The following is a 25,163-nucleotide window of genomic DNA, read 5'->3' as shown; positions in this document are numbered from 1 at the left end:
TAATGGAGATATTGGCTGTAATAATAGAGATATTGGCTGTATAATGGAGATATTGGCTGTAATAATGGAGATATTGGCTGTAATAATGGAGATACTGGCTGTAATAATGGAGATACTGGCTGTAATAATGGAGATATTGGCTGTAATAATGGAGATATTGGCTGTAATAGAGATATTGGCTGTATAATGGAGATACTGGCTGTAATAATAGAGATAGTGGCTGTAATAATGGAGATAGTGGCTGTAATAATGGAGATATTGGCTGTAATAATGGAGATATTGGCTTTAATAATGGAGATATTGGCTGTAATAATGGAGATTTTGGCTGTATAATGGAGATATTGGCTGTAATAATGGAGATATTGGCTGTAATAATGGAGATATTGGCTGTAATAATGGAGATATTGGCTGTAATAATGGAGATTTTGGCTGTATAATGGAGATATTGGCTGTAATAATGGAGATATTGGCTGTAATAATGGAGATATTAGCTGTAATAATGGAGATTTTGGCTGTATGATGGAGATATTGGCTGTAATAATAGAGATATTGGCTGTATAATGGAGATATTGGCTGTAATAATGGAGATATTGGCTGTAATAATGGAGATATTGGCTGTAATAATAGAGATATTGGCTGTATAATGGAGATATTGGCTGTAATAATGGAGATATTGGCTGTAATAATGGAGATATTGGCTGTAATAATGGAGATATTGGCTGTAATAATGGAGATTTTGGCTGTATAATGGAGATATTGGCTGTAATAATGGAGATATTGGCTGTAATAATGGAGATATTGGCTATAATAATGGAGATATTGGCTGTAATAATGGAGATATTGGCTGTAATAATGGAGATATTGGCTGTAATAATGGAGATTTTGGCTGTATAATGGAGATATTGGCTGTAATAATGGAGATATTGGCTGTAATAATGGAGATATTGGCTATAATAATGGAGATATTGGCTGTAATAATGGAGATATTGGCTGTAATAATGGAGATATTGGCTGTAATAATGGAGATTTTGGCTGTATAATGGAGATATTGGCTGTAATAATGGAGATATTGGCTGTAATAATGGAGATATTAGCTGTAATAATAGAGATATTGGCTGTATAATGGAGATATTGGCTGTAATAATAGAGATATTGGCTGTAATAATGGAGATATTAGCTGTAATAATAGAGATATTGGCTGTATAATGGAGATATTGGCTGTAATAATGGAGATATTGGCTATAATAATGGAGATATTGGCTGTAATAATGGAGATATTGGCTGTAATAATGGAGATATTGGCTGTAATAATGGAGATATTGGCTGTAATAATGGAGATTTTGGCTGTATAATGGAGATATTGGCTGTAATAATGGAGATATTGGCTGTAATAATGGAGATATTGGCTATAATAATGGAGATATTGGCTGTAATAATGGAGATATTGGCTGTAATAATGGAGATTTTGGCTGTATAATGGAGATATTGGCTGTAATAATGGAGATATTGGCTGTAATAATGGAGATATTAGCTGTAATAATGGAGATTTTGGCTGTATAATGGAGATATTGGCTGTAATAATAGAGATATTGGCTGTATAATGGAGATATTGGCTGTAATAATGGAGATATTGGCTGTAATAATGGAGATATTTGCTGTAATAATAGAGATATTGGCTGTATAATGGAGATATTGGCTGTAATAATGGAGATATTGGCTGTAATAATGGAGATATTGGCTGTAATAATGGAGATATTGGCTGTAATAATGGAGATTTTGGCTGTATAATGGAGATATTGGCTGTAATAATGGAGATATTGGCTGTAATAATGGAGATATTGGCTATAATAATGGAGATAATGGCTGTAATAATAGAGATATTGGCTGTATAATGGAGATATTGGCTGTAATAATGGAGATATTGGCTATAATAATGGAGATATTGGCTGTAATAATGGAGATATTGGCTGTAATAATGGAGATATTGGCTGTAATAATGGCGATTTTGGCTGTAATAATAGAGATATTGGCTGTATAATGGAGATATTGGCTGTAATAATGGAGATATTGGCTGTAATAATGGAGATTTTGGCTGTATAATGGAGATATTGGCTGTAATAATGGAGATATTGGCTGTAATAATGGAGATATTGGCTATAATAATGGAGATATTGGCTGTAATAATGGAGATATTGGCTGTAATAATGGAGATATTGGCTGTAATAATGGAGATTTTGGCTGTATAATGGAGATATTGGCTGTAATAATGGAGATATTGGCTGTAATAATGGAGATATTAGCTGTAATAATAGAGATATTGGCTGTAATAATGGAGATTTTGGCTGTATGATGGAGATATTGGCTGTAATAATAGAGATATTGGCTGTATAATGGAGATATTGGCTGTAATAATGGAGATATTGGCTGTAGTAATGGAGATATTGGCTGTAATAATAGAGATATTGGCTGTATAATGGAGATATTGGCTGTAATAATGGAGATATTGGCTGTAATAATGGAGATATTGGCTGTAATAATGGAGATATTGGCTGTAATAATGGAGATTTTGGCTGTATAATGGAGATATTGGCTGTAATAATGGAGATATTGGCTGTAATAATGGAGATATTGGCTATAATAATCGAGATATTGGCTGTAATAATGGAGATATTGGCTGTAATAATGGAGATATTGGCTATAATAATGGAGATATTGGCTGTAATAATGGAGATATTGGCTGTAATAATGGAGATATTGGCTGTAATAATGGAGATTTTGGCTGTATAATGGAGATATTGGCTGTAATAATGGAGATATTGGCTTTAATAATGGAGATATTGGCTATAATAATGGAGATATTGGCTGTAATAATGGAGATATTGGCTGTAATAATGGAGATATTGGCTGTAATAATGGAGATTTTGGCTGTATAATGGAGATATTGGCTGTAATAATGGAGATATTGGCTGTAATAATGGAGATATTAGCTGTAATAATGGAGATTTTGGCTGTATAATGGAGATATTGGCTGTAATAATAGAGATATTGGCTGTATAATGGAGATATTGGCTGTAATAATGGACATATTGGCTGTAATAATGGAGATATTGGCTGTAATAATAGAGATATTGGCTGTATAATGGAGATATTGGCTGTAATAATGGAGATATTGGCTGTAATAATGGAGATATTGGCTGTAATAATAGAGATATTGGCTGTAATAATGGAGATATTAGCTGTAATAATAGAGATATTGGCTGTATAATGGAGATATTGGCTGTAATAATGGAGATATTGGCTATAATAATGGAGATATTGGCTGTAATAATGGAGATATTGGCTGTAATAATGGAGATATTGGCTGTAATAATGGAGATATTGGCTGTAATAATGGAGATTTTGGCTGTATAATGGAGATATTGGCTGTAATAATGGAGATATTGGCTGTAATAATGGAGATATTGGCTGTAATAATGGAGATATTGGCTGTAATAATGGAGATATTGGCTGTAATAATGGAGATTTTGCTGTATAATGGAGATATTGGCTGTAATAATGGAGATATTGGCTGTAATAATGGAGATATTAGCTGTAATAATAGAGATATTGGCTGTATAATGGAGATATTGGCTGTAATAATAGAGATATTGGCTGTAATAATGGAGATATTAGCTGTAATAATAGAGATATTGGCTGTATAATGGAGATATTGGCTGTAATAATGGAGATATTGGCTATAATAATGGAGATATTGGCTGTAATAATGGAGATATTGGCTGTAATAATGGAGATATTGGCTGTAATAATGGAGATTTTGGCTGTAATAATAGAGATATTGGCTGTATAATGGAGATATTGGCTGTAATAATAGAGATATTGGCTGTAATAATGGAGATATTGGCTGTAATAATGGAGATTTTGGCTGTATAATGGAGATATTGGCTGTAATAATGGAGATATTGGCTTTAATAATGGAGATATTGGCTATAATAATGGAGATATTGGCTGTAATAATGGAGATATTGGCTGTAATAATGGAGATATTGGCTGTAATAATGGAGATTTTGGCTGTATAATGGAGATATTGGCTGTAATAATGGAGATATTGGCTGTAATAATGGAGATATTAGCTGTAATAATGGAGATTTTGGCTGTATAATGGAGATATTGGCTGTAATAATAGAGATATTGGCTGTATAATGGAGATATTGGCTGTAATAATGGAGATATTGGCTGTAATAATGGAGATATTGGCTGTAATAATAGAGATATTGGCTGTATAATGGAGATATTGGCTGTAATAATGGAGATATTGGCTGTAATAATGGAGATATTGGCTGTAATAATAGAGATATTGGCTGTAATAATGGAGATATTAGCTGTAATAATAGAGATATTGGCTGTATAATGGAGATATTGGCTGTAATAATGGAGATATTGGCTATAATAATGGAGATATTGGCTGTAATAATGGAGATATTGGCTGTAATAATGGAGATATTGGCTGTAATAATGGAGATATTGGCTGTAATAATGGAGATTTTGGCTGTATAATGGAGATATTGGCTGTAATAATGGAGATATTGGCTGTAATAATGGAGATATTGGCTGTAATAATGGAGATATTGGCTGTAATAATGGAGATATTGGCTGTAATAATGGAGATTTTGCTGTATAATGGAGATATTGGCTGTAATAATGGAGATATTGGCTGTAATAATGGAGATATTAGCTGTAATAATAGAGATATTGGCTGTATAATGGAGATATTGGCTGTAATAATAGAGATATTGGCTGTAATAATGGAGATATTAGCTGTAATAATAGAGATATTGGCTGTATAATGGAGATATTGGCTGTAATAATGGAGATATTGGCTATAATAATGGAGATATTGGCTGTAATAATGGAGATATTGGCTGTAATAATGGAGATATTGGCTGTAATAATGGAGATTTTGGCTGTAATAATAGAGATATTGGCTGTATAATGGAGATATTGGCTGTAATAATAGAGATATTGGCTGTAATAATGGAGATATTGGCTGTAATAATGGAGATATTGGCTGTAATAATGGAGATATTAGCTGTAATAATGGAGATTTTGGCTGTATAATGGAGATATTGGCTGTAATAATAGAGATATTGGCTGTAATAATGGAGATATTGGCTGTAATAATGGAGATATTGGCTGTAATAATGGAGATATTGGCTGTATAATGGAGATATTGGCTGTATAATGGAGATATTGGCTGTAATAATGGAGATATTGGCTGTAATAATGGAGATATTGGCTGTATAATGGAGATATTGGCTGTAATAATGGAGATATTGGCTGTAATAATGGAGATATTGGCTGTATAATGGAGATATTGGCTGTAATAATGGAGATATTGGCTGTAATTCATCACTTTATTATCTTCTAATCCACCAACGGGCTGTATGCTGTCAGCCTGTACCGTGGTGGATGTATTAACGTTTGACAAACAACCAGGCTATCGGCCAGTAGCTAGTAGTGCAAAAAAGTTTAATAAATAAATAAGTAAATAGTTTTAATAGTATGAATATTTATAATATTTTATCGTTCAACACAGGACATTTCAGTAGAATATGACAATAGAATATAAATAATGTAGTTATTGTAGGAGGACGTTTTACTGGCGTCTGGTCGTCGCATTCAGTCCAAAATGGCGGAAACATAGCTCTGCTGCCGGGACCAACTATTGACTTTCACTTCTTACCGATATATGTTGATTGCAGTGGTGTTGGAGTGTCGCTATAGAAACGGCGGCTGCATACAGTACTGCAGAGACCTGCTGTACGGCGCCGGAGTTCAGTGTGGCTGCGCCTACGGATTCAAACTGGAGAAGGACGGACGCAGCTGCTCCCAGACCGGTGAGAGAACTCAGGTTACTACTGTAACTACTGATACTACTCCAACTGATACTACTACTACTACTAATACTGATACTAATACTGCTGATACTACTGATACTAATACTACTGATACTACTCCCACTGATACTAATACTACTACTAATACTGATACTAATACTACTGATACTACTCCCACTGATACTACTACTACTACTACTACTACTACTGATACTACTACTACTACTGATACTACTACTACTACTACTACTACTACTACTACTGATACTACTACTACTACTACTGATTCTACTACTACTGATACTACTACTACTACTACTACTACTGATACTACTACTACTACTACTACTACTACTACTGATACTACTACTACTACTGATACTACTACTACTACTACTACTACTACTACTACTGATACTACTACTACTACTACTGATTCTACTACTACTGATACTACTACTACTACTACTACTACTACTACTACTGATACTACTACTACTACTGATACTACTACTACTACTACTACTACTACTGATACTACTACTACTACTACTGATTCTACTACTACTGATACTACTACTACTACTACTACTACTACTACTACTGATACTACTACTACTACTACTACTACTATTGATACTACTGATACTACTACTACTGATTCTACTACTACTACTACTATTGATACTACTGATACTACTACTACTGATACTACTACTACTACTACTACTACTGATACTACTACTACTGATACTACTACTACTACTACTACTACTACTGATACTACTACTACTACTGCTGATACTACTAATACTACTACTACTACTACTGCTGCTACTACTACTACTATTGATACTACTGATACTACTACTACTACTACTACTACTACTATTACTACTACTACTACTACTACTACTGTTACTACTACTACTACTACTATTACTACTACTACTACTACTACTACTACTACTGATACTACTACTACTGATACTACTACTACTACTACTACTACTACTACTACTACTGATACTACTACTACTACTGCTGCTACTACTACTACTATTGATACTACTGATACTACTACTACTACTACTACTACTACTACTACTACTACTGATACTACTACTACTATTGATACGACTACTATTGATAAAACTACTACTACTGATACTACTACTACTACTACTGATACGACTACTACTACTACTGATACTACTACTACTACTGATACTACTACTATTGATAAAACTACTACTACTGATACTACTACTATTGATACGACTACTACTACTGATACTACTACTACTACTGATACTACTACTATTGATAAAACTACTACTACTGATACTACTACTGCTACTACTAATACTACTACTACTGATACTACTACTACTACTACTACTACTGATACTACTACTACTACTACTACTACTACTATTGATACTACTGATACTACTACTACTACTATTGATACTACTGATACTACTACTACTACTACTACTGATACTACTACTACTGATACTACTACTACTGATAATACTACTACTACTACTAATACTACTACTACTGATACTACTACTACTACTACTACTACTGCTGATACTACTAATACTACTACTACTACTACTACTGCTGCTACTACTACTACTATTGATACTACTGATACTACTACTACTACTACTACTACTACTGATACTACTACTACTATTATTGATACGACTACTATTGATACGACTACTACTACTGATACGACTACTACTACTACTGATACTACTACTATTGATAAAACTACTACTACTGATACTACTACTACTGATACGACTACTACTACTACTACTACTGATACTACTACTACTGATACTACTACTACTACTACTACTACTACTGATACTACTACTACTACTACTACTACTACTATTGATACTAATGATACTACTACTACTACTATTGATACTACTGATACTACTACTACTACTACTACTGATACTACTACTACTGATACTACTACTACTGATAATACTACTACTACTACTAATACTACTACTACTGATACTACTACTACTACTACTACTACTACTGCTGATACTACTAATACTACTACTACTACTACTACTGCTGCTACTACTACTACTATTGATACTACTGATACTACTACTACTACTACTACTACTACTGATACTACTACTACTACTATTGATACGACTACTATTGATACGACTACTACTACTGATACGACTACTACTACTACTGATACTACTACTATTGATAAAACTACTACTACTGATACTACTACTACTGATACGACTACTACTACTACTACTACTACTACTGATACTACTACTACTGATACTACTACTACTGATAATACTACTACTACTACTAATACTACTACTACTGATACTACTACTACTACTACTACTACTACTGCTGATACTACTAATACTACTACTACTACTACTACTGCTGCTACTACTACTACTATTGATACTACTGATACTACTACTACTACTACTACTACTACTGATACTACTACTACTACTATTGATACGACTACTATTGATACGACTACTACTACTGATACGACTACTACTACTACTGATACTACTACTATTGATAAAACTACTACTACTGATACTACTACTATTGATACGACTACTACTACTGATACGACTACTACTACTGATACTACTACTGATACTACTACTACTACTGATACGACTACTACTACTACTGATACTACTACTATTGATAAAACTACTACTACTGATACTACTACTATTGATACGACTACTACTACTGATACGACTACTACTACTGATACTACTACTGATACTACTACTGATACTACTACTACTATTGATACGACTACTATTGATAAAACTACTACTACTGATACGACTACTACTACTACTGATACTACTACTACTACTGATACTACTACTACTACTGATACTACTACTATTGATAAAACTACTACTACTGATACTACTATTATTGATACGACTACTACTACTGATACTACTACTATTGATAAAACTACTACTACTGATACTACTACTGCTACTACTAATACTACTACTACTGATACTACTACTACTACTGATACTACTACTACTACTGATACTACTACTACTACTGATACTACTACTATTGATAAAACTACTACTACTGATACTACTATTATTGATACGACTACTACTACTGATACTACTACTATTGATAAAACTACTACTACTGATACTACTACTGCTACTACTAATACTACTACTACTGATACTACTACTACTACTACTACTACTGATACTACTACTACTACTACTACTACTACTATTGATACTACTGATACTACTACTACTACTACTACTGATACTACTACTACTGATACTACTACTACTGATAATACTACTACTACTACTAATACTACTACTACTGATACTACTACTACTACTACTACTACTACTACTGCTGATACTACTAATACTACTACTACTACTACTGCTGCTACTACTACTACTATTGATACTACTGATACTACTACTACTACTACTACTACTACTACTGATACTACTACTACTACTATTGATACGACTACTATTGATACGACTACTACTACTGATACGACTACTACTACTACTGATACTACTACTATTGATAAAACTACTACTACTGATACGACTACTACTACTACTGACACTACTACTACTACTGATACTACTACTATTGATAAAACTACTACTACTGATACTACTATTATTGATACGACTACTACTACTGATACTACTACTACTACTGATACTACTACTACTGATACGACTACTACTACTGATACTACTACTACTACTGATACTACTACTACTATTGATACGACTACTACTACTGATACTACTACTACTACTGATACTACTACTATTGATAAAACTACTACTACTGATACTACTACTGCTCCCAGACCGGTGACAGAACTAAGGTTACTATAGTTACTAATGATACTACTACTGCGGATAATACTGCACATAATACTACTACTGTGTATAGATACTCTGGTGTATTTATATTCAGGTTATTGATACTGTGGTGTATTTATATTGAGGTTATTGATACTTTGGTGTATTTATATTGAGGTTATTGATACTGTGGTGTATTTATATTCAGGTTATTGATACTGTGGTGTATATATATTGAGGTTATTGATACTTTGGTGTATTTATATTGAGGTTATTGATACTGTGGTGTATTTATATTGAGGTTATTGATACTCTGGTGTATTTATATTGAGGTTATTGATACTGTGGTGTATTTATATTGAGGTTATTGATACTTTGGTGTATTTATATTCAGGTTATTGATACTCTGGTGTATTTATATTGAGGTTATTGATACTGTGGTGTATTTATATTCAGGTTATTGATACTGTGTTGTATTTATATTGAGGTTATTGATACTTTGCTGTATTTATATTGAGGTTATTGATACTGTGGTGTATATATATTGAGGTTATTGATACTTTGCTGTATTTATATTGAGGTTATTGATACTTTGCTGTATTTATATTGAGGTTATTGATACTTTGGTGTATTTATATTGAGGTTATTGATACTCTGGTGTATTTATATTGAGGTTATTGATACTCTGGTGTATTTATATTGAGGTTATTGATACTCTGGTGTATTTATATTGAGGTTATTGATACTCTGGTGTATTTATATTGAGGTTATTGATACGTTGGTGTATTTATATTGAGGTTATTGATACTTTGGTGTATTTATATTGAGGTTATTGATACTTTGGTGTATTTATATTGAGGTTATTGATACTTTGGTGTATTTATATTGAGGTTATTGATACTTTGGTGTATTTATATTCATGTTATTGATACTGTGGTGTATTTATATTGAGGTTATTGATACTTTAGTGTATTTATATTGAGGTTATTGATACTGTGGTGTATTTATATTGAGGTTATTGATACTGTGGTGTATATATATTGAGGTTATTGATACTTTGGTGTATTTATATTGAGGTTATTGATACTGTGGTGTATATATATTGAGGTTATTGATACTGTGGTGTATTTATATTGAGGTTATTGATACTGTGGTGTATTTATATTGAGGTTATTGATACTGTGGTGTATTTATATTCAGGTTATTGATACTCTGGTGTATTTATATTGAGGTTATTGATACTCTGGTGTATTTATATTGAGGTTATTGATACGTTGGTGTATTTATATTGAGGTTATTGATACTGTGGTGTATTTATATTCAGGTTATTGATACTCTGGTGTATTTATGTTGAGGTTATTGATACTCTGGTGTATTTATATTGAGGTTATTGATACTCTGGTGTATTTATATTGAGGTTATTGATACTGTGGTGTATTTATATTGAGGTTATTGATACTCTGATGTATTTATATTGAGGTTATTGATACTTTGGTGTATTTATATTGAGGTTATTGATACTCTGGTGTATTTATATTGAGGTTATTGATACGTTGGTGTATTTATATTGAGGTTATTGATACTTTGGTGTATTTATATTGAGGTTATTGATACTTTGGTGTATTTATATTGAGGTTATTGATACTGTGGTGTATTTATATTGAGGTTATTGATACTCTGGTGTATTTATATTGAGGTTATTGATACTGTGGTGTATTTATATTGAGGTTATTGATACTGTGGTGTATTTATATTCAGGTTATTGATACTCTGGTGTATATATATTGAGGTTATTGATACTTTGGTGTATTTATATTGAGGTTATTGATACTTTGGTGTATTTATATTGAGGTTATTGATACTTTGGTGTATTTATATTGAGGTTATTGATACTTTGGTGTATTTATATTGAGGTTATTGATACTGTGGTGTATTTATATTGAGGTTATTGATACTTTGGTGTATTTATATTGAGGTTATTGATACTTTGGTGTATTTATATTGAGGTTATTGATACTTTGGTGTATTTATATTGAGGTTATTGATACTGTGGTGTATTTATATTGAGGTTATTGATACTCTGGTGTATTTATATTGAGGTTATTGATACTGTGGTGTATTTATATTCAGGTTATTGATACTCTGGTGTATTTATATTGAGGTTATTGATACTGTGGTGTATTTATATTCAGGTTATTGATACTGTGGTGTATATATATTGAGGTTATTGATACTTTGGTGTATTTATATTGAGGTTATTGATACTGTGGTGTATTTATATTGAGGTTATTGATACTTTGGTGTATTTATATTCAGGTTATTGATACTCTGGTGTATTTATATTCAGGTTATTGATACTCTGGTGTATTTATATTGAGGTTATTGATACTGTGGTGTATTTATATTGAGGTTATTGATACTGTGGTGTATTTATATTGAGGTTATTGATACTTTGGTGTATATATATTGAGGTTATTGATACTTTGGTGTATTTATATTGAGGTTATTGATACTTTGGGTTATTTATATTGAGGTTATTGATACTGTGGTGTATTTATATTGAGGTTATTGATACTTGTTTCTTCGTGTCCAGCATCGTTCCCATGTGGTCGCCAGGACAGAGAGTTGTCGTTGTACCGAAGTCGCTCTCTGTGGCGTCACTCTGAGCGTCTCAACGTCACCATGGAGACGGACGCCATGTTGGATGACAACAGCACGGACAGTTGGGAGGCTAAACTGAACTTCACAGAGACGGAGGAGGAGCTGATGACAGTGAACGCCACGTCTGGACAGAGAGGGGTTAATGAGACGGAGCTTGGGGTGACTGGTCGTATCATAGGCGGAGTCCTGGAGAAACCAGGAGGGAGTCCCTGGCAGGTCTGGAGACATCATCTTAGACCCATTTAAAGCAGCTAGAATGTGTATTTTAATAATTATAATAATAATAATAATAATAATACCAGTTATTGTTGAATCTCTGAACATCGTTGACTCTGTGTGTGTGTTCAGGTTCTGATCCACAGGTCTGATGGGTACGGGTTCTGTGGAGGGACTCTGGTCTCTGATCGATGGGTGGTCTCTGCTGCTCACTGCCTGGAAGAGACCGCAGACCACGTAACTATAGGTGACCATGTTACTGTAGGTGACCACGTTACTGTAGGTGACCACGTTACTGTAGGTGACCACGTTAACACAGGTGACCACGTTACTGTAGGTGACCACGTTACTATAGGGGACCACGTTACCACAGGTGACCACGTTACCGTAGGTGACCACGTTACCGCAGGTGACCACGTTAGGTGACCACGTTACTGTAGGTGACCACGTTACTGTAGGTGACCACGTTACTGTAGGTGACCACGTTACTATAGGTGACCACGTTACCACAGGTGACCACATTACTATAGGTGACCACGTTACTGTAGGTGACCACGTTACTGTAGGTGACCATGTTACTATAGGTGACCACGTTACCACAGGTGACCACAATACTATAGGTGACCACGTTACTGTAGGTGACCACGTTACTATAGGTGACCACGTTACCACAGGTGACCACAATACTATAGGTGACCACGTTACTGTAGGTGAGCACGTTACCATAGGTGAGCACGTTACTGTAGGTGACCACGTTACTATAGGTTACCATAGGTTACTATAGGTTACAGTAGGTGACCACGTTACTATAGGTGACCAGGTAACTATAGGTGATCAGGTAACTATAGATGACCACGTTACTATATGTTACCATAGGTAACTATAGGTGACCACGTTACTATAGGTTACCATAGGTAACTATAGGTGACCACGTTACTATAGGTGACCAGGTAACTACAGGTGACCACGTTACTATAGGTTACCATAGGTAACTATAGGTGACCACGTTACAGTAGGGGACCACGTTACTATAGGTGACCAGGTAACTATAGGTGACCACGTTACTATAGGTTACCATAGGTAACCATAGGTGACCACATTACTATGGGTGACCACGTTACTATAGGTGACCAAGTAACTACAGGTGACCACGTTACTATAGGTTACCATAGGTAACTATAGGTGACCACGTTACTATAGGTTACAGTAGGTGACCACGTTACTATAGGTGACCAGGTAACTATAGGTGACCAGGTAACTATAGGTGACCACTTTACTGTAGGTTACCATAGGTAACTATAGGTGACCACGTTACTATAGGTGACAAGGTAACTACAGGTGACCAGGTAACTATAGGTGACCACTTTACTGTAGGTTACCATAGGTAACTATAGGTGACCACGTTACTATAGGTTACCATAGGTAACTATAGGTGACCACGTTACTATAGGTGACCAGGTAACTACAGGTGACCACGTTACTATAGGTTACCATAGGTAACTATAGGTGACCACGTTACAGTAGGGGACCACGTTACTATAGGTGACCAGGTAACTATAGGTGACCACGTTACTATAGGTTACCATAGGTAACTATAGGTGACCACATTACTATGGGTGACCACGTTACTATAGGTGACCAAGTAACTACAGGTGACCACGTTACTATAGGTTACCATAGGTAACTATAGGTGACCAGGTAACTATAGGTGACCACTTTACTGTAGGTTACCATAGGTAACTATAGGTGACCACGTTACTATAGGTGACAAGGTAACTACAGGTGACCAGGTAACTATAGGTGACCACTTTACTGTAGGTTACCATAGGTAACTATAGGTGACCACGTTACTATAGGTGACAAGGTAACTACAGGTGACCACGTTACTATAGGTTACCATAGGTAACTATAGGTGACCACATTACTATGGGTGACCACGTTACTATAGGTGACCAAGTAACTACAGGTGACCACGTTACTATAGGTTACCAAGTAACTATAGGTGACCACGTTACTATAGGTGACCAGGTAACTATAGGTGACCACGTTACTATAGGTTACCATAGGTAACTATAGGTGACCACATTACTATGGGTGACCACGTTACTATAGGTGACCAAGTAACTACAGGTGACCACGTTACTATAGGTTACCATAGGTAACTATAGGTGACCACGTTACTATAGGTTACAGTAGGTGACCACGTTACTATAGGTGACCAGGTAACTATAGGTGACCAGGTAACTATAGGTGACCACTTTACTGTAGGTTACCATAGGTAACTATAGGTGACCACGTTACTATAGGTGACAAGGTAACTACAGGTGACCACGTTACTATAGGTTACCATAGGTAACTATAGGTGACCACGTTACTATAGGTTACCATAGGTTACTATAGGTTACTATAGGTGACCACATTACTATAGGTTACCATAGGTTACTATAGGTTACTATAGGTGACCACGTTACTATAGGTTACCATAGGTTACTATAGGTTACCATAGGTTACTATAGGTTACTATAGGTGACCACATTACTATAGGTTACCATAGGTTACTATAGGTTACTATAGGTGACCACGTTACTATAGGTTACCATAGGTTACTATAGGTTACTATAGGTGACCACGTTACTATAGGTGACTAGGTAACTACAAGCGACCACGTGTCTGAGTGTGTGTTCCTGGTTCATGTATAGTTTCATACCAACAGGTGAATAATGTCTCTGTACAGGTGATGTGTACTATAGGTTACTACAGGTGACCACGTTACTATAGGTTACTATAGGTGACCAGGGACCTATAGGTGACCACGTTACTATAGGTTACTATAGGTTATTATAGGTGACCACTTTACTATAGGTGACCAGGTAACTACAAGCGACCACGTGTCTGAATGTGTGTTCGTGGTTCATGTATAGTTTCATACCAACAGGTGAATAATGTCTCTGTGTACAGGTGATGTGTACTATAGGTTACTACAGGTGACCACGTAACTATAGGTAACTATAGGTGACCAGGTAACTACAGGTGACCAGGTAACTACAGGCTACCACGTGTATGAGTGTTTCCTCCTGGTTCGTGTGTAGTTTCATACCAACAGGTGAATAATGTGTCTGTGTACAGGTGATTATGATAAGCTGCGTCCTGATCCAGGTGAGCAACTGATAAAGGTTCAGAAGGTCTTCGTCCACCCTCACTTCCACTCCTTCACCTTCGACAGCGACATCGCTCTGCTGTACCTCGCCCGGCCCGTCGTCAGGAGCCCCACCGCCGTCCCCGCCTGCCTTCCCGACCCCCACCTGTCCTCCTACCTGCTGCAGGTAACTTTATTCATAACATCGACGGTTTTCAGTCTGCACGGCGAGGAGCAGATGTGAGGTCAGAGCTGATGGTGTTTGTGTGTTCAGGAGGAGAACCGTGGCATGGTGACGGGCTGGGGGCTCACTCGCTACATGGGCAGGTCCTCCCGCTTCCTCAGGAAGGTGACACTGCCGGTGGTCAGCTACCGAGACTGCACCGCCTCCACCGTACAGGTGATCACATCCACATCCACTGAATACAGTACACACTGAATACAGTACACACAGTACACACTGTGCACACAGTACACACTGTACACACAGTACACTCTGTATACAGTACACACAGTACACACAGTACACACTGTACACACTGTACACACAGTTCACACAGTACACACTATACACACTGAATACATTACACACAGTACACACAGTACACACTGTACACACAGTACACACAGTACACACTGAATACATTACACACAGTACACACAGTACACACTGTACACACTGTACACACAGTTCACACAGTACACACTATACACACTGAATACATTACACACAGTACACACAGTACACACTGTACACACTGTACACACAGTACACACAGTACACACTATACACACTGAATACATTACACACTGTACACACAGTACACACAGTACACACTGTACACACTGTACACACAGTACACACAGTACACACTATACACACTGAATACAGTACACACAGTACACACTATAAGTCTAAAAGTAGTTTCAGAGCTTTGGGAGAATACTACTAAACAGTATTTTCTGTTATTTTGTCTAAAAATATTTGACATCAGATTCATGTAAAATGTGTCCTCAGTGTCTCCGGCCGTCTCTAACAGGATGTGTCCTCAGTGTCTCCGGCCGTCTCTAACAGGATGTGTCCTCAGTGTCTCCGGCCGTCTCTAACAGGATGTGTCCTCAGTGTCTCCGGCCGTCTCTAACAGGATGTGTCCTCAGTGTCTCCGGCCGTCTCTAACAGGATGTGTCCTCCGTGTCTCCGGCCGTCTCTAACAGGATGTGTCCTCAGTGTCTCTGGCCGTCTCTAACACGATGTTTCTGTCTGTGTCCGTCCCGCAGGTGATCACAGACAACATGTTCTGTGCAGGTTACCTGGACGTCGGTATGGACGCCTGCAGCGGAGACAGCGGAGGACCGTTCGTGGTGAACTACAGAGGGACCTGGTTCCTGACTGGAGTGGTCAGCTGGGGAGAGAAATGTGCTGCCAAGGGGAAATACGGAGTTTATACCCGCCTGGGGAACTTCCTGAATTGGATCAGAGACACCATGGAGACGGCGGACGTTAATGGTACCGAGAGCTGAGACGCTGAGACACAATCGTTGGTCTTTAAAGCAAGAAACAAAACTAACGTCTGTAAAATGATTAACTACAGAAACTCAAAGATTTTCAGAAAATGTGAAAGTGGTTAGGGGTTAGGGTTATATCTCGGGAACGGTCTAGACCGTAGTCGGGGTTAGGGGGTTAGGGGTTAGGGGTTAGGGGTTAGGGGTTAGGGTTATATCTCGGGAACGGTCTAGACCGTAGTCGGGGTTAGGGGGTTAGGGGTTAGGGGTTAGGGGTTAGGGTTATATCTCGGGAACGGTCTAGACCGTAGTCGGGGTTAGGGGGTTAGGGGTTAGGGGTTAGGGTTATATCTCGGGAACGGTCTAGACCGTAGTCGGGGTTAGGGGGCTAGGGGGTTAGGGGTTAGGGTTATATCTCGGGAACGGTCTAGACCGTAGTCGGGGTTAGGGGGTTAGGGGGTTAGGGGTTAGGGGTTAGGGTTATATCTCGGGAACGGTCTAGACCGTAGTCGGGGTTAGGGGGTTAGGGGTTAGGGGTTAGGGTTATATCTCGGGAACGGTCTAGACCGTAGTCGGGGTTAGGGGGTTAGGGGTTAGGGGTTAGGGTTATATCTCGGGAACGGTCTAGACCGTAGTCGGGGTTAGGGGGTTAGGGGTTAGGGGTTAGGGTTATATCTCGGGAACGGTCTAGACCGTAGTCAGGGTGAGGGGGTTAGGGGGTTAGGTTTATATCTCGGGAACGGTCTAGACCGTAGTCGGGGTGAGGGGGTTAGGGGGTTAGGGTTATATCTCGGGAACGGTCTAGACCGTAGTCAGGGTTAGGGGGTTAGGGGGTTAGGTTTATATCTCGGGAACGGTCTAGACCGTAGTCGGGGTGAGGGGGTTAGGGGGTTAGGGTAATATCTCGGGAACGGTCTAGACCATAGTTAGGGTTAGGGGGTTAGGGTTATATCTCGGGAACGGTCTAGACCGTAGTCAGGGTTAGGGGGTTAGGGTTATATCTCGGGAACGGTCTAGACCATAGTTAAGGTTTAGGGGTTAGGGTTTAGCGGTTAGGGGGTTAGGGTTATATCTCGGGAACGGTCTAGACCGTAGTTACGGTTAGGGGGTTAGGGGGTTAGGGTTATATCTCGGGAACGGTCTAGACCATACTCAGGGTTAGGGGTTATGGGTTAGGGTTATATCTCGGGAACGGTCTAGACCGTAGTTAGGGCTAGGGGTTTAGGGGTTATGGTTATATCTCGGGAGCAGTCTAGACCATAGTGAGGGCTAGGGGGTTAGGGGTTGGGGGTTAGGGTTATATCTCGGGAACGGTCTAGACGGTAGCTAGGTGACAGTTTTATGTTTCTCTTTCTTTCTATTTTGTGTTGCTGTTGTTAATTGGTCATACTTTTATGGCTATATATAAAGTATACTGTATATATAGCCATTTCACAATCTTGACTGTATGCACGACTTGTTTTGGGGGTAATAGCTCCGTAGATGTGTTGCCAACTGTACACACGCATCAATACGCAGAACCTTTGATACCTTACTATGTATTAAAGTCATCTTAGCGTTATAATTCTTAGAATATTCTCCTGATCTGGAGGAGGTTCCTGTTACTGAGTTGTTGGAGGTGAGTGTACAGCTGCATACAGGAGCTCTTGATGGGCTAAGCACTAACACGTGCAGTGCTTTACTTTAACCCCAAGGTGACTGCCGATGCTCTTGGATTTTAACCTGCTTTGATTTTGATTCTTTGTGTTCATTTGAGTCCAGAGGCTCCCTGGTTGTTACTCTATTTTCATTTTGCACCTGCAAAATAACAGATTGTCATTCATTTGATATACATACATGTATATAAATATATAAAAAGTATATATATGAACATAAAGCAGATTTTTATTTCAACAAGGTGCCACTTCATCCTGCTGATTCTTTTGGACACAACTAAGTATTTTGCAGAAGTTGTGATTATTTCTGTTGAGAAGACAGTCTGAATTTCCTGAAGTCTGTTGACATCACACACAGGTATGATGAGGGTCCATTCCTGAGGACATGTACGTGCAATAATATACTCATAACCCCGCCCAAAGACGTTAGCCACGCCCACTTTCATAACTCATGAACCGTTTGTCGTAGAGGCTTGTGGGAGGAATCATATATCTCAGCAGAGAGTTCCTGTTTCACTGGTGTAGGTAAGCCCCACCCCCAACATTTAGCCACGCCCCCTCTTTCATTAGTTGCGAGTACAAATAATATGGCCTTTCATGTAAATGCCAAAACAATCAGCAGGACACCGCAGGGAATTGAACCCCATCCCAGTAAACCAGGAGTACCATTACCAGTGCCTTTTGCTTTTTGACGCTACATGGAAAGTAAAGCAAAATCTGCATTAGCAACAGCATATGAGTGGCAGCATTTCACAGTGGGGCATAATCGTACTGTATTTTGTTTACCAAATGTGAATATTTATGTCATTAAAGCAGTTTTGAATAACTGTTATATGATATAAATGTTTGTCAAAGAAATTTTAGTTCTAAATGCTGTTGGAATGCAGGAAACTAAACCTTTTTTTTTTTTTCTTTTTTTTTTGGGAACACATTAAATAACAAACAATAACTTATAGAGAAAACATGCATACAATGTAAAAGTTTTCAAAATATATGAACACAAAAACAAACAACTGCATATCATCTTGCGATGGTAACTACAGACGTAGGCAAAGTTGTTGGTACCCTTCCGTTAAAGAGAAAACACCCCACAATGGTCACTGAAATAACTTGAAACTGACAAAAGTAATAATAAATAAAAAATTACTAAAAACGAACTAATGAAAATCAGACATTGTTTTCGAATTGTGGTTCAACAGAATCATTTAAAAAAACAAACTAATGAAACTGACCTGGACAAAAATGATGGTAGCCCTAGAAAAGATGTAAAATAATGTGACCATAGGGACATGTTAAACTAAGGTGTGTCCTGTAAATAGCATCACAGGTATCTTCAAACTTGTAATCAGTCAGTCTGCCTATTTAAAGGGTGAAAAGTAGTCACTGTGCTGTTTGGTGTCATGGTGTGTACCACACTGAACATGGACCACAGAAAGCTAAGGAGAGAGTTGTCTCAGGAGATCAGAAAGAACATTATAGACCTTCATGTTAAAGGTAAAGGCTATAAGACCATCTCCAAGCAGCTTGATGTTCCTGTGACTACAGCTGCACATATTATTCAGAAGTTTAAGGTCCATGGGACTGTAGCCTACCTCCCTGGACGTGGCCGCAAGAGGAACATTGATGACATATTGAAGAGACGGATAATACGAATGGTAACCAAAGAGCCCAGAACAACTTCCAAAGAGATTAGAGGTGAACTCCAAGGTCAAGGTACATCAGTGTCAGATCGCACCATCCGTCACTGTTTGAGCCAAAGTGGACTTAATGGAAGACGACCCAGGAGGACACCAAATCATAAAAAAGCGAGACTGGAATTTGCCAAAATGCATATTGACAAGCCACAAAGCTTCTGGGAGAATGTCCTTTGGACAGATGAGACAAAACTGGAGCTTTTTGGCAAGTCACATCAGCTCTATGTTCACAGACGAAGAGATGAAGCATCCAAAGAAAAGAACACTGTACCTAATGTGAAACATGGAGGAGGCTCGGTTATGTTCTGGGGCTGCTTTGTTGCATCTGGCACAGGGTGTCTTGAATCTGTGCAGGGTGCAATGAAATCTCAAGACTATCAAGGCATTCTGGAGCCAAATGTGCTGCCCAGTGTCAGAAAGCTTGGTCTCAGTTGCAGGTCATGGGTCCTCAAACAGGATAACGACCCAAAACACAGCAAAAAACACCCAAGAATGGCTAAGAACAAAACATTGGACTATTCTGAAGTGGCCTTCTATGAGCCCTGATCTAAATCCTATTGAACATCTGTGGAAGGAGCTGAAACATGCAGTCTGGAGAAGGCACCCTTCAAACCTGAGACAGCTGGAGCAGTTTGCTCACGAGGAGTGGGCCAACATACCTGTCGACAGGTGCAGAAGTCTCATTGAGAGTTACAGAAATCACTTGATTGCAGTGATTGCCTCAAAAGGTTGTGCAACTAAATATTAAGTTAAGGGTACCATCATTTTTGTCTAGGCCAGTTTCATTAGTTTGTTTTTTTAAATGATTCTGCTGAACCATAATTCAAAAACAATGTCTGATTTTCATTAGTTAATTTTCAGTGAATTTTTATTTATTATTACTTTTGTCAGTTTCAAGTTATTTCAGTGACCATTTTTGGTTTTTCTTTCTTTAACGGAAGGGTACCAACGATTTTGCCTACGTCTGTATATGATATGAATGTTTGTCAAAACAATGTTAGTTCTAAATGAAGTAAAATATATATATATTTTTTTGGGAACACACATTAAAGAACAAACAATAACCCATAGAGAAAACATACATATTATATAATACTATGTAAACATTTTCAAAATATATAAACAAAAACAAATAACTGCATATCATCTTGTAATGGGATAACTTTAGCTACAGGTCCCTTCCCCACTTCCTACCCAGTACTTCCAGTGCTCTTACTCAGACTACGCACATCTTTGAACTCGGCTTTCATTTCGATCTCAACTACACATCTGTAAAGTTTTGTGACTGCCTCTTGCACGGTTATGACGCTATCACGCTGACAAAATCTGTCCAGAAATATAAACGCCATGTAATTACTAAAAATTACTCCTATGTTAGTTCCCCCTACAGAAGGTGTGTCCAGGACCACATTTTGCAAGGATGACACATACAGCAGCAACAACCCCACCTCGGTTGCCAAATACAGCTGAACACATGAGTTACACCTACAGCTGTCACAAGTCTTAAGTTATTATGCCATGTTATTTTGGGATGTTCTACATTTAAAAGAACATACAATCCCCTCATGATCACTGAAATAGGTTGGCAATACTTGACGACACTAACATTTCCAAACGGGGAATAGTCACCAGATTGCTTAATCTGACGTAATCTTCCATGGATATAAAACAACAGTTTATGATCAACCATGGAGATTTCGTCGATTATCAAAATCTGCAAACTACTATATTTAGCACGTAAAGAATTAAGCTTCTCTTCACCCAATGGCGTGTAAGGTAAGCGTACATCTTTCCCGATACTAAATGTGCTGTGAATAGTAGCTCCATGTAAATTATATGCAGCTATCCCTGTAGGAGCAGTTAACAAAACACAAATGTCATCAGGATGACGACACGCTGTCGACAACAACCTCATAGCCTCGTACTGAATAGCCTTTATCAAATGACTTTTACCTGTCCCTGCACCACCTGTAATGAAAACATGTAATGGGTCTGGCTTTTTCCCCATTACCTTATCCAAACACCACTGTCTGATCTGATAAAAAATACACATCTGTGTCTCATTCAGAGATCGAAGTAACGCCAAACCGTCATTTCTGCACATGATGTTATTTTTATTTTCTAAATGTGCAACTTGCTCCCTACTCACTCCTAAGTCAGGAATATTTTCTAACTGCTCATCCTCTACCTGTTTTTCATCTCTAAGTAGCTGTTTGCATTCTAAACGCTCTAATTCTTGCTCTTGGCACAGCTCGCACCAGGCATTTTCTACAACACCACCACCATCAATTGTATTCTGGATATTATCCAACTCATCTGCGTCCTTTTCAAATTTGCTTCTATTTATACCAACAACAGACTTAACCAAATGAAGCAACCCATCACCTAATCTCACACGACCACTACTGTAAAACTGCTCATACGTCTCAAAACCTGCTGGTTTTAGCTGCACATCCTTACGATACGGCATGAACAACTGTAGAATACTCTGATAAAACAGTTCTGGATTCTTTGTCTCAGAAAAGCACGCATACTGAACAACTGCAGGTTGTGTACGTGTCCTTTGCATAACAAAACCTAAATCATTGTTTAGTTTAATCCTATTATCAGACTTTTTGTTTTTAGACAAAACACGATACTCTGATGCAAACGTTGCCATACACATGTCGTTAAAACCGGAATCTTTCGGCCTATTCTTATATCTATCAACAGAACTAGTCATCCACATGTCGTCTTTGGTAAGATTCTTAGATAACGCCTTTGTTTTAACACACTTAAAGGCAAACTCATTTTAACAACATTATCCCCTACAGGCACAAAAACAACTTTCCTTGAGCATTCCTTCAGATGCATATTAGTTAACCTATACACAGCCTCCTGAGCACACACATCTCTGTTGTGTAAATACACACACCCTACATTTTTCAATGCATCTTTTGCAATAGCATTTCCTTCCTTAGCTGCTTCCCTTTGTGCATTTCCTAACAACAGTCCCATCTCTTTTTCTGCCTTTGAAATATAAGAAATGATGTACACTACACATGCATATGCGTCAACCACATACTGGATGTCCATATTTGCATTCCAGCATTTTAATAGAGGTTTACTATATTGATTAATCCAAACTTCATTGGCCTGCCTTTTCAACACAACATGTGTTTTTCTACCAAAAGACTTATATGCAGCTTCAAAAACTCTTTGATTTATACCTAAATGTTCAAACAACTGTTCTACACTATCATAACTAGCATGCTCATCTGAAAGAGTGTCTTTAATTGCCTTCAGAATTTTCGATGCAACCTCCTTATCCATTTTTGCAGAGTTTTTCTGCCCCTGATTCTTGCACTCACAATGTGCCAACCCATTTGCTGCATCTACCTTACACTTGCATGGTTTCTCTACTTCGTCTTCATGACATATAAATGTGCGAGCTGATGCTGGCCTGGGAAAATTGAAACGACAAACAGATTTATTCTTTTTACACATTTTGAATGCCGCTTTGAATGCTGTTGCACAGACGTCACAATGTCCTTTAACGGTTCATCTTGTGATGGTGGTCCAGGCCTGAGGTCATTTTCATGTCCATATACACTCATAGCCCCACCCCCTACACATTAGCCCCGCCCCCTTTCATAACTCATGAACCGTTTGTCGTAGAGTCTCGTGGCAGACGTCGTGGCGCTTGTCAGAGTTTCGGTTTCACTGTACCCGCCTCGCGAGGTGGGGCGAGGGCCCGTTCATCGCTGCTCGCAGCTTTAATTACATGTTCAGATCAATATAAACACACAGAATGTTAATATTTACATGTTTAGTTTAATATAAACACACAGAATGTTAATATTTACATGTTTAGTTTAATATAAACACACAGAATGTTCATATTTACATGTTTAGTTTAATATAAACACACAGTATGTTGTGTAACTTTAAATAGGTTGGTTGCAGTGTACTTTGTGAGCAGGTGGTTTACTTTGAGTACAACCTATATTGGTTAATTTAATTGTCTGTAATTGGTTGTTTATGTGTCATGTCATTTTCCCTGGTTGTGATTGGCTGAGGGGCTGTGGGGGCGGGACTAGTGAGGAGCGGCGGGACGGAGGAGATTGAGAAAAGCTAGTGAAAGAGATGTAGTAATTAGAGATGTAGTAATCAGAGATGTAATCAGAGATGTAGTAATCAGAGATGTAGTAATCAGAGATGTAGTAATTAGAGATGTAGTAATTAGAGATGTAGTAATCAGAGATGTAGTAATTAGAGATGTAGTAATCAGAGATGTAGTAATCAGAGATGTAGTAATTAGAGATGTAGTAATCAGAGATGTAATCAGAGATGTAGTAATCAGAGATGTAGTAATCAGAGATGTAGTAATCAGAGATGTAATCAGAGATGTAGTAATTAGAGATGTAGTAATCAGAGATGTAGTAATTAGAGATGTAGTAATCAGAGATGTAGTAATCAGA

General features: G+C 37.6%; 1 protein-coding gene and 1 long non-coding RNA gene across 5 annotated transcripts in view; both read left to right on the top strand.

Annotated features, from left to right (window-relative positions):
• The window catches only part of LOC141776405 (coagulation factor X), a 28,272-nt gene extending 10,841 nt beyond the window's left edge, over positions 1-17,431 (top strand). For 3 of the 4 annotated variants that reach the window (XM_074649955.1, XM_074649944.1, XM_074649966.1), the window contains 6 exons: positions 5,760-5,894; positions 12,432-12,715; positions 12,848-12,962; positions 15,842-16,038; positions 16,126-16,251; positions 17,130-17,431. In XM_074649955.1, the coding sequence (XP_074506056.1) occupies positions 5,760-5,894; positions 12,432-12,715; positions 12,848-12,962; positions 15,842-16,038; positions 16,126-16,251; positions 17,130-17,372 (1,100 nt within the window). In that variant the 3' untranslated portion in view covers positions 17,373-17,431. The remainder of the gene's footprint in view (positions 1-5,759; positions 5,895-12,431; positions 12,716-12,847; positions 12,963-15,841; positions 16,039-16,125; positions 16,252-17,129) is intronic. The other variant, XM_074649976.1, reaches the window with a different exon arrangement.
• A 504-nt stretch (positions 17,432-17,935) lies between these two features.
• LOC141776412 (uncharacterized) lies at positions 17,936-19,835 on the top strand. Its single transcript, XR_012595761.1, has 2 exons — positions 17,936-18,557; positions 18,628-19,835. It is a non-coding gene; the product is annotated as an uncharacterized LOC141776412 (long non-coding RNA).
• The last annotated feature ends 5,328 nt before the right edge of the window (positions 19,836-25,163 follow it).

This window comes from Sebastes fasciatus, chromosome 1 (assembly GCF_043250625.1).
Source record: "Sebastes fasciatus isolate fSebFas1 chromosome 1, fSebFas1.pri, whole genome shotgun sequence".
NCBI lineage: Eukaryota > Metazoa > Chordata > Actinopteri > Perciformes > Sebastidae > Sebastes > Sebastes fasciatus.
The sequence above is the reverse complement of the archived record's forward strand: the minus strand, read 5'-3'. Positions and strand labels throughout refer to the sequence as shown.